At 30.9% G+C, this 11,547-nt stretch overlaps 1 protein-coding gene across 1 annotated transcript; it reads right to left on the bottom strand.

The window, feature by feature from the left end:
- Positions 1–2,457: 2,457 nt before the first annotated feature.
- On the bottom strand, positions 2,458–8,873 carry LOC129906863 (U2 small nuclear ribonucleoprotein auxiliary factor 35 kDa subunit-related protein 2). Its single transcript, XM_055982818.1, has 6 exons — positions 8,782–8,873; positions 8,627–8,721; positions 7,854–8,571; positions 3,516–3,619; positions 3,008–3,176; positions 2,458–2,943 (listed from the first exon to the last, which is right to left on the bottom strand). The coding sequence occupies exons 1-6, from the start codon at positions 8,805–8,807 to the stop codon at positions 2,541–2,543; spliced, it is 1,515 nt and encodes a 504-aa protein (XP_055838793.1). The 5' UTR covers positions 8,808–8,873; the 3' UTR covers positions 2,458–2,540.
- Between the last annotated feature and the right edge of the window lie 2,674 nt (positions 8,874–11,547).

Raw genomic sequence — 11,547 nt, 5'->3', positions numbered from 1 at the left:
AAAGCAGTTTCTTTAAATAATAAATAAATTTTACAGAAGAAGAAATAAAAATAATACAAAATCCTAAAAAAAAAAATTAATAAAAATCTTATAAAAAATATCTATTTTTGTATTGTTTTATTTTATGTGGAAGATAACGATAATGGAGAAAAAAAAAAACGTTTTTAATTTCAAAGCATCAGGTAAGTTCTACATCTACCTCTAGTTTAAAATAAAGGCCTTAATTCGGTGACTTAATTTTGGATTCTTAAAACCAAGCAAAGCATATCAGGCAAAAATCTTCTAAATATAAAAAACGGCTTTAACGATTTTGATTCGAACTCAAACATTTTCAACAAAATTTTAAATTCATTTTAGTATTGAAAAATTAAAATTAAAAAAAAAATATTTTTTAACTAAAAAATTCAATTCAATTCAATTCAATTTAAGTTTATTGAGACTTTCTTCTTTTTTGCATTTGATTTTTAAAAGTAATAATACTAATACTAGGTTTTGTTGCTGACTTGGAATTGGTCTTGCTTATACATAAATATTTTATAAAAAGATTTAATTAAGGGCCAATTTTTCAACAGTCAGTTAAACAGTCAATTAGTACTTATTCTCCTGATAGAGAAAAAATCATTTTTTCAACAGGCAGATATAGCTTATTCCTATGAATAAAACTATCTGCTTCTTTCAGAGACGAATAAAAATTATTCTAAGGAATAATATCAATAAAAATACTGTGTCAATTGTCAAAGCTGCTTTGAAATAATTTTGACAAAGAATACAGAGGAACACAAGAAAACAAAAACAATTATAAATAAAAAAGACGTTTAGTTTTGAATATTATTTGATTTGACAATTTTTTTTTGTTATTCTGTAGAATAAATTATTTTTGATTGAAAAATTCAATGTTGTTATCCGATTGTTTATGAGCCTAATAAATTTATTCGTCGAACAGTTAACTGACTGTTTATTAGAAGATGGAAAAATCGGCTCTAAAAAGACAATTTTATTTTGACAAAATTTATTTTTCGAAAACGAATTGATAATTTTTTGTGAAAATTTGTTTTTATCTGTCGAATAATAACTTTTTTATCATCTGAAGAAACTATTTTCAGTTTTATTTATGAAGCTTCACACGTTCCTAGACACAGATAGTTCCCAAATCCAAGTGCATTTTTCTCAAAACAATATTTTTTCGCGTCGTGCAACGTAACTCAAAAACTAATGAAGATACTGCAAATTTCTCGTTAACTCATTTGCCATTAGATATGAACCAAAAAGTTTAATATAATTTTTACAAAGAAAAACTGTTTTTATCAATTTGTTTATAAAAAAAATGTGTTTTTTTTTTTTGATCTCAAATTTTTATTTTTCATTTTTTTTTCCTAAATTTATGTTCATGCAAGTTCAAAATCTGATATGATAGCCTTGTTTCTTTGGGAGATGGCAAAGTACTACTAGTAGTTTACTAGCGATTTTCAATGGAACGCACTTTCAACGAATTCAATACAAATCGTATCTACTCGGGAAGAGTACATGGTAGTACTAGATTAACCAAAACATCTACTATTTATATATCAATCTTATAATATTGACCTAAAGCCCACAAAATATATAAAATTTAGGTAAGTCTAATAGTTAAAAAAAATTCTTAAAATAAAGCAATTTGAAAGTTGGAAAAAGGGTTGGGTATTTTCTTACAGAATTTCAGCGAATCTATATCAATTTTTTGTTTATATCCCTTGCTTTAGCACAAAACATCATGGTTGCATCAAAATAACAAAACGGTTTATCCTACCTTATACTAGTTTTTAGTTTATTAACAATCCGAAATAAATATAAATAGTTAATTATTTGTTATGTGGTTAGTAGGTATATTCTTTCTCATGAAATGTCCCAAATGAAATGTCCATACTGTAGAAATGGTTCTGTCTAAGGTACCTATACCTACTTAATTATATATATTTTTATAGAAAAGAACGGACTTTTTTTTTAAGTCATATCTTGTACCGTTAACTTAGTCCAAAAAAATTAAATTTCAATCACTTCCTGGGAATCTCTTGGACTGTAGCTTCGGATAGAAACACCTGACTGACAGAATTGTGAGATACACTTTTTACCCATTCTCTAATATCGTAATGTCATATCAAATTGAGTTACAGAAAAACACTTCCAAGCTAATTGGGTCAATCTGCATCCATGTTTTATTCTTTCAAATTATTTCAACGCATTTATCTCAACTAATTTTTTTTTGGAATGATAGCAGTAAAATGAATCTCAGTAAGTTTTGTTGTTGCACGTTAAATTTTAACTGACTGAAATTCCAAACATTGCTAATATCCTGCTTAAAACCTTTTCGTCTCCCAACCACTGGAACTTGCTCAGCAAATAAAATAAAAATAATAAAATCTGAACATGTGTCGCCACTGCACCTATAAACTACTCATAAAGCATACTTTAAATTAAAACAGGTACTTTTATTATTAAAAAAGCAAGTAGAAATAATTTCTTTTTATTTAAATCGTACTATCCAAATCTAGATACATTCGATATTACTCCTTTTTGGATTTGTGTTTCTTCTTCTTATGATGCTTCTCTCTATCATCCTCCTTATGATGCCTTTCACGATCATCGCCTTTATGATGTTTTCGAGAACTTGAAGGACTTTTCGACTTGCTTCGTTTTTGGTCTTTTCGACTTCTACTTGAACTTTCACTTTGACGCGAATCATATCTTAAACTGCGACTAGAACTCCTATCTTTGGATTTGCTGCGCTTATCTCTATTATTTCTGTTATACCTTTCACTACTTCGATATCGTTCATTAGATTGCTCTCGATCTCTTTTTGAAGTTTCCCTAGATTTATTTTCAAGTTTGTCATCTTTTGATCTTGGCTCAGGACTATCTGACCAACGCCAATTTCTCCTACTTCTATTATCTCTATCATCATTCCAACTGAAAAAATAGAGAGCAAACTAATTTAGAAGTGTTTAGATAAAAATGTATTATTTACACAAACCTCATCACCGAACCATCTCTTGTTCCTTTTTGTGAGTTACTCCTCACTGAATCTTCAACTTTTTGGGCTGGTTGATTTACTGGGATGTTATACAAATTTCCAGGATTTTTAAAAATGTGCAAAAAATTACATCCTCTACCTTTGGGACATTTATTTGCCAATGATAATCCTGAGTAAAAGAGTTAAGGAAATATGTTTTTTTGTTTTGTTCTTTTTTTAATGTTGGGGCAATATTTACGAAAAGGAGGTAATAAACACAAAAAGAGGCGTTTACTTGCGATTTCAAGAAAATCGAAAAAAAAAGAATCTAAAGACAGTTTACACAAATTCTGTTTCTATCAAACTGGAACAGCGAACAAAGTGAAAAATAAGGAATCCTCATTGCTTTTTCATGAGGGATCGATTCAAAATAAGCGAATCTAGAAGAATATCGAAATCAAACTAAGACAAAAATGACCCTAACTAAATTTATCAAAAGGATACCATCAGCTGAAGCACCACCACATACCACAAATAGCGCTTCTCCACGCCTTCATTCCAGAAAATTCAACATTTATCTGACGACTGGCATAGAATCGTCCATTGAGTTGAACATAAGCCTTTAATGCATCTCTGAAAGTAGACAAAATAAAAAAAAAAAAACATTTCAACAATCTCAACACAGGGTTGTAAAAGAATGCAATCTTTTGTAAATGCAGTTACACAATTGAATAAAAAGACTGCATTCTTATATTTGAGACTTAGACTTCAAATTTTACTATCACCAATCCAGAGATCAGAAATAAATCTCAACCTTTTGAAAGATTCTTTAATAACTCTTATTTGTTGCCATTTTCAATAAAGGTCATAAAATAACCTTTATTTACAAAAAAAAGAGAAATTTCGCTCAAGATCTGAGAGAAACCTTTATTTAGTATTTTTGTATATTTCGGGCGAATAGTGAGATTTATCGCTGAGAGAAAAAAATTAATCTCATCTGCAAATTTATCAATTTGAACTTGGGTCCCCTGAAATATTCGAAATTCGTCCTAGCGACTCAAATCGCAGTGGAAAGAATATTTTTATCTTAACATTTTATATTAAGCGAAAAGAGATATTATTAAAAATTACAAAATATAGCTTAAAACGGTTTCCGAACTCTAAAAAACGGTGAAAAAATGTTGTACTTTGAGATTCAGCCCATAAAATCTGCACCCAATTTGGTGCTTGAGCATAATAAAAAAATATTTTCAAAAAGAACAAGTACTCCTCTGCTTAGAACTGTAAAAAAAATCTGAAATTGACCGAAAAATGACTGAGTTGAAATCTGAAAACATCGAAAAACGGTTTTTTGACGATAACTTGAAATTTTGAGGGTCTACGAAAAATTTCAAGTGCCGAAATATGATGTACTCAGTAATACCTACAACCTCTGCTAGGTTATTTCCAAAGTAATTGGCATGATTTTTGTTTTGTAACACAGTGTAATTTTTCGTAAAATGGTTGCAATCTTTTTTTTTAACCATTCACATGACTGTATTCAAATGAAATGAATGCAGTCTTCGCATTCTTTTTGCATTCTTTCGCATTATTTTGAATTATTTTTCATTCTTTTACTCTTCATGGACTAGCACCTACACCAAACGTATATATTTCGCAAAATTTAGGGATGAATATTTAAGAGGTTTAAATCTCTCTCTCAAATTCATTCTTGAACTAAAAAAATGTTCCAAATTTTGTGAAATCCATACGTTTGGTGTAGGTGCTGGTCCATGAAGGGTAAAAGAATGCAAAAGAATTCAAAAGAATGCGAAAGAATTAAAAAGAATTAGAGTTGGGCACTTTAGTTCATTTGAGTGATCGATCACTTTTTAGTTCGAATGAACTAGTAGTTCGTTTTAGTTCAATTTATTTTAATCACTTCGGTTATGTTAAAATTAAAAAACAAAATTAGTTTGTACAAAATGTATCCAAATTTATGTATAGGTCGTTTCAAATCAAAAGTCCCATGGAAAATTGAGCTAAAATAAAAAAAAACTCATTCGTTTACTGGAAGGAAGCATTTATGAGGCAGCTGAACTTTTTCTAAAATTACGATAAAATAACGAAGAACAGTTCTTGATATCCCTATATTAATTAATTGATCCGTCTGTGAGATTCACTGGGTTAGCCTCAGAAAGCGGAGGCAAGTCTCCCGGGCTTGCATCACTTCAATACAAAAAAAACATACAATGATTTAATTATTTATCATTTGAAGGCAGTTGGGATAACTTTGCCGAAGATATTATTATAGGACTAGGTGAAGATGAACCAGAAATGTCCAGTTTATATGATAGCAATTCATAACATAAAATTCTATTCACATCTTTTCATTTGTATAATTGGGCAGTAAATATCTTGTTTTTATTTTTCAATTATTTTGGAGTCGTCAAGATATAAATGATAAATAAACAAATTCAGATTTTTCGTTTGTTTATTTTTTTCTCCAGCATTTTTTTTCATTCAAACAAGCATGATTTATTGTTATTTTTGAGTTGATTTGTCGCAATGAGCCAATAAAATTGAGTTTTTTGTTTATTTGTTCTCAATTTTATTGTTACTACTTGTTTTTTGTTCTTGCTTAGAAATAAGAATAAGTGGTTCTTGAAGAAGAAACACTGATACTGGCACAAGCGAATTTGTGCCTTTTGTTTTAAATCTAAATCTTGAGGTAGAGCAGAAGAACTGATTTCGCTCCACAAAGAATTGGATGCAATTTCATATGCACTTTGGTTTCTGAACCAGTATTCTTTAAATGTCTGTCAGGCTAAAATTCGCTGTCGGTCGACGTATAAGACAAGGAGACAAGGACCAAATTAGAAAATTCCCTATGCAGATGGGACTTCCTTTCACCCAAAATATATACACTGCGGTTCACTTGAATAAAGGCACTAATATTACAAAAGATAAAAGCGATTGGTGCTGTGGTTTGGTAACTTAACAGATTTTCGGTTTTGGGTTTTCAAAGAGTAACTTATTACAAACAATATTGTAGAAACAAAAAACAGAAACCGTTTGGCTACTAGTTGCGTTTTTTCGCATTACCTGACAAAACACTGTGTTTTGTTTGGTTCACTAGAATAAAGGCAGGCTCTTAAATCTTGTAAAAACGATGAAAAAGCTTGGATAAAATTAGTTTTAGTATAAAAAAGTGCAACTTTGTAATAATTTGTGTATTTTAACAAAATCTGGGCTAAAAGCTACCATTAGGTACCACAGAAAGTGCAAAAATAGAAGCTAACATTAAAAATTGCACTTCTATTATGCACAGTCGTGAATGGTGTTGTTAAATACGCTAAATTTGTATGAGAATATTTTGAAATTAACGTAAACTAGTGATTTAATGTAAAAGTAAATCATGAGGCACCTAGACAAAGAGCCAAGAGAAAAATAATTCAAAAACTAGCTGCACGTTCCGTAAACGTTGGCTCTAAAATCAAACGAAAAGTGGTGTTTATGTGATGGCTTGTACCTTAACTGAAGTTAAAAATGTGTACAATATTTAAAAAGCCTCAAAATGCAGAATAAGATCACTATTATGGTCAAATAAGGCAAAATAAAAAGTTCATTATTTACGGTTGCATTTGAAGGAAACAAAAATGGGGTGGTGAGTGGTTTTTGGATAGAAAAGAAAGCATCTAAAATGTTCCCGAACGATATTAGTCCTATTTCTTAGATTAAGAAAGGAGGTACATTTTTTGCATCACCAACAAAGGTCGCTAAAAAGTGTAATAGGAAACAATACTTTTTTATAATATGCAACAATTAAGTTTTACTTACATGGTTCGAAAATAATTGCAAATTTTGACAAACAAATAACAGTGGAAGCTTTCGTTGTGGTTAACACTATCATTAAACAAACGTCATGAGCATTCCATAAGGTAAATGCCCGAAATCACATCGCAATAGAAATAAAATTGATGCATATTCGATCAAGATTAAGGTTCCCTGGACTAGCCTTCATATTAATCGAATGTAAATGTTATGGAAAACTATAATTTCTTACTTTTTAAGATGTTACTAAACATTTTATGTAATTTACTCCACTTGAGTTCGTGATTGTGCACTGTGAAAATGCATTTACAGTGCAAACTTCGATTTTCTTCTTTTTCGTGGTTAATAATAAAAGCTCTTGGTCCATATTTGATTAAAATGCACAAATAATATCAACGCTTCACTTTTCTATACTAAAACCAGTTTGATCTACCGTTTTTCATCATCTTTACTCGATTTGATAGCCTGCCTTTATTCTAGTGAACCACTGTGTTTTGTGAAAAGTTGCGAAAAAACGCAACTTGAAGCCACACGGTTTCTATTTTGGCTTTTTGTTTTTGCAATATTGTTTGTTATAAATTGCTTTTTAAAATACCAAAACCTAGAATTTGGTAAGTTACCTTACCAAAGCTTCAATTGCTTTTTTCTTTTCTAAAATAAGTGCCTTTATTCCAGTGAATCGCAGTGTATATATAAAAAAAAATGATAATGTTAGGTAAGCGCAATGTTAGGTAAATAAATAAATAAATAAATAAATTGAACTAAGTAAGTGAACTAAGTTGACTAGATCACCAAAATGAACTAGTTCATTGAACTAGTTCGTTCGCGAACTACAAAAGCCTAAAAAGAATGCAAATGATTGCAAAAGACTGCATTCGTTTGAGTACAGTCAAAAGAATGGTTAAACAAAAAAGTGCAAAGATTTTGCGAAAAGTGATTGGTGATTGCAAAATTTCAAGTCTAAATCTCAAATTTAAGTCAATTAATGCAATCGTTAAATTAAAGTCATAAAAGATTGCAATCTTTCACAACTCTGTCTCAACCAAAGTCATACCTTTCCGATGAATATTCCACAAGAACATTCCCTCTCAAATGCGGTTGAGTATTCATACAAGTTCGGAAATTTAAAATCTCCCCAAATTTCTTGAGTTCTTCAGTGACATCTTCAAAGAACACTTTATAGTCATTATTTAGATCCTCTTCGGGGCACTCAAGATTAATATCCCCCGCATGCGTAGTTCCACCATGTTCCAAACGAATGTGTGAAAAGAAATTCGGAATAAACAAAATCCGACTAAGTTTTGGACGAATGTGATTCCTTTTGCATTGAATTCCATAACGACAAGCATTTGTCTTTGAAAATATAGCACATTCAAGATGATTCGGATTGGATTGAACATTCGAAGTGAGTTCTTCGGGAATTGTTCCACCCAATTCAATGTAATCAAAGATTTTGTCCATCATCAATTCGTGATCTCTTTTGGCTTGTTCTTCGCGTTGTTTGCGTTCTTCGCGACGTTGTTGTGACTTTTTTTGAAGTTCTTCGAATTCTTTTTGAATTCGTTGACGTTCAGCTTCCTTGGCAGCTGCAGTAGCTTCTTGTTTTTTCTGTTGTTCACGGAATTGTTTTTGGGCGACGAGTTCGCGACGCAACCAAAGTTTTTCTTGTTCTTGTCGTCGTTGTTCTTCGTGTTCACGTTGGAGGTTTTCCAATTCTTCTTGATCTTGAAGCCATTTGAGGTAGTTTGGGTCGTTTAAACGCGATGATTCTTCTGTAAATAGAGATTTTATTTGTTAAAGGAATAAAAATTGAGTTGAATGGTTTACCTTCGGCAGCAAGTTTGTTTCGTTCTTCGGCTAGTTTTTGGCGGATTTTTTTTCTTCGCAGCTTTTTTACTTGTTTTCGCCATTCTTTGTGTTTTCTAAAAATGTAAATTATTAAATTTATTGGTGAATAAAAGGATAAAATAGAAATAATTTACTTTTTGTGATGATTTTCTTCAGCCATTTGGTTCGAAAATTTCAAAACAAACTCGAAATGTCAAAGATGACAGATGACATTTGAAAATGAATAGACGTGTTCATGTTGATGATTTTGTCACAAAACTACGACTGTCAATTTGAGGGCCGTATTCACCCTGCATTTATAATTTTCATATTAAATTTTAAACAATTGGTAGCTATAAACGGTGCATGGTACAATGTGGGCAATTTGTCATCACTGAGATGCTTTCACCAGTTTATAAATCTGTATTTGACGTTTTGCATAATCGTTTATTGTTACATCTGCACTATTTTACAGAAAATCGAAAAAATCGATTTTTCAGAGCCAAATTCAAGGGGTATAATTTAATTTAATTTGGTGTTTTCATTTCACTTGAGCTGGTTAAATTGTGCGTTTGAATGTAGAGAACAAACAGAGCTGCGTAATTGGTTTTAAAAAAAGTGAAAAGTGATTTGAATTCTTTTCATGTCCAATGACAAAATAAGTAGATTAGAACAGAATAGGTCGGAACAGTTTCGTGAGAAACAGAAAATAACAACAAACACTTGACAGTTCTCACGATTCTGTCTAAGCTCTTCTGACTCAAAAGCCAGAAAAAAAAACTAACAATTCAAAACAGAAAAACCTCAATGCGAACAGCAAAAAGCTGTACATTTCTGTTTGGAACAGTCCAGAACAATCTCATTGAGCACAGTTATTGTCCCCTTATAGAACATGGTATAAAAAGAGAAGTTATGATCATTAGAAAAAACTCAGTATCGAGAACTGTCAAAACTTAAAAAATGGCTACTTAAGGTTTTGACAGTTCCCATTGAAATTGTTGTTGTAAACAAATTTGTCTTTGAAATTGTTGTTGCTTTTGACTTTGCCAAATATTAAACGTCAAAACCTTATTACCCCATTTTGTAAGATGGCGGCTCTAATGATCATACCTTGTCTTTTTATACCATGCTTATAGAAGTCACTAATCTATGATCTCGAAATAATCAGAAGGCCTTAAAAAAACTTCGCATGAATCAATTCAGGTAATATGAACACGCTTAATTTTATTTAATGCATGAACCAATTTCAACTTTTAGAATAGTTTGTTTGGTTCCGAAATATGCTGGTTTGTGCATTTGATAATAGTGTTACCAGACTACATTAAATAAGTTTTTCTTGTGGAACGTATTCAAAATTAAAATTAGAAAAAATAATATCGTTAATAAGAAAAATTTTTGTGGTGACAAGGAGTAAAAACAGCGATATCAGGATTAAATGTCACTGATCTCAATAAAAGATGGGATAGAAATTTCAAATACAATATACTCAGCTCAGTATTAAGTTGGAATAAAACACACGGCTAATACCAACCTCCGTTCACTAGTATTTTGCACTTAAATATTAATCAAACTTACAACTTTGCATTCATGAAGCTACTGTAACTTCTAATAAACTTAATAGAAGCAAAATTGATACACGAAAAAAAACAACAGATTTCTACATGTTTTTTTTTTTTTTGTCAAAGATGACTTCCGTCTTAAATTAAGCGGAAATCCACTTAATTTAAGATGAAAATGTTATCATAAAATTAAGAAGATTTTCCGCTTAATTTAAGACGGAAGTCATTTTGGCAAAAAACCATGCAAAATTCTGCTTGTTTTTAGATGTTCTTTTTCTCCGTGTATTTTGGTATTATATGAGACATCGGGATTAAACTTAGATCATTCTATAGCTTCACCCCTGCTGCTGCTTCACAATCCATCACTCTACCCATACTACGTTTCCACCTACCCTAAATCCGAGATTTAGCTTAGTAGATTTAGCATAAATCTCGAGTTTTATTCTAATTCCCGGACTGAAAATAGTTGAAAATCTTAGATTTAGGGTAGCTGAACCCAAATCTAAGATTTATTCTAAATCTACTTAGCTAAATCTCGGATTTAGCGTAGGTGGAAACATAGTATTAGGTTATATGATTACTAATTCTTTTAATCTTCTGCAGACAAGGCCTTGCCTTCGCATATATTTATGTTATGTATCATACATTTTGAATAATAGAGAGTATTAAAAAAAAGGATCAAAAACTTAACAACTGAAAAACTTTAAAAAAAAAAATTAACTAATAAGGGTAGAGTTGCCTATTTTCGGCCGTCTCCAGTTTCCGGCCACCTTTCGGAAAATCGTTATAACTAGGGATTTCATAGGGTTTATTCCAAAATTTTGCTCTTATGCTGTTCTCTTATTTGTTAGAACAGCATACGAGCATAAATTTGGAATAAACCGTATGAAATCCCTAGTTATAACGATTTTCCGAAAGGTGGCCGGAAACTGGAGACGGCCGAAAATAGGCAACTCTACCCTACTCCTTTGTTGTATGTGTGTATGAAATTCTCTATAAAATTGCTTTAAAGTTTATAAAGAAGTCTTTCCAAAGTTTGTTAAGACTTCTTTGTTTAAGCTGTTAACGAAATTATAATATGTAACTTTTCTCAGCAAATTTCTTTGGTATAAAAACTTAAAGAAGCTATAAACTGTGAAATTGTTTCATCTTCATTGTAAACGACGCTGTTGTGTTTGAATATTCAGTTCAAAAAACCCCTCCTACATAAAGTAAAAGTAGTTAAATGGAGCCAGAAACACTTCGAAGTAAATTACTGATAGCCCAAAGAAATTAGTAAATCAAATCGCGGAACAAACATTTTTTCATGGAATGTGTTTGGACTAATATGTCCTTATCATAAAAGTCAATTTGTTGGGATGA

Source organism: Episyrphus balteatus, chromosome 1, assembly GCF_945859705.1.
Source record: "Episyrphus balteatus chromosome 1, idEpiBalt1.1, whole genome shotgun sequence".
Lineage (NCBI taxonomy): Eukaryota > Metazoa > Arthropoda > Insecta > Diptera > Syrphidae > Episyrphus > Episyrphus balteatus.
Note: the sequence above shows the minus strand (reverse complement) of the source record. Positions and strands in the feature narration are given on the sequence as shown.

Coding starts and splice junctions, on each gene's coding strand:
- LOC129906863 (XM_055982818.1), bottom strand. CDS start 8,807: ATGGCTGAAGAAAATCATCACAAAAA. Junction 3,620..7,853: donor GTGGAATATTCATCGGAAAG/GTATGACTTTGG, acceptor GTCTACTTTCAG/AGATGCATTAAAGGCTTATG. Junction 3,177..3,515: donor GTGGAGAAGCGCTATTTGTG/GTATGTGGTGGT, acceptor TCTTTTACTCAG/GATTATCATTGGCAAATAAA.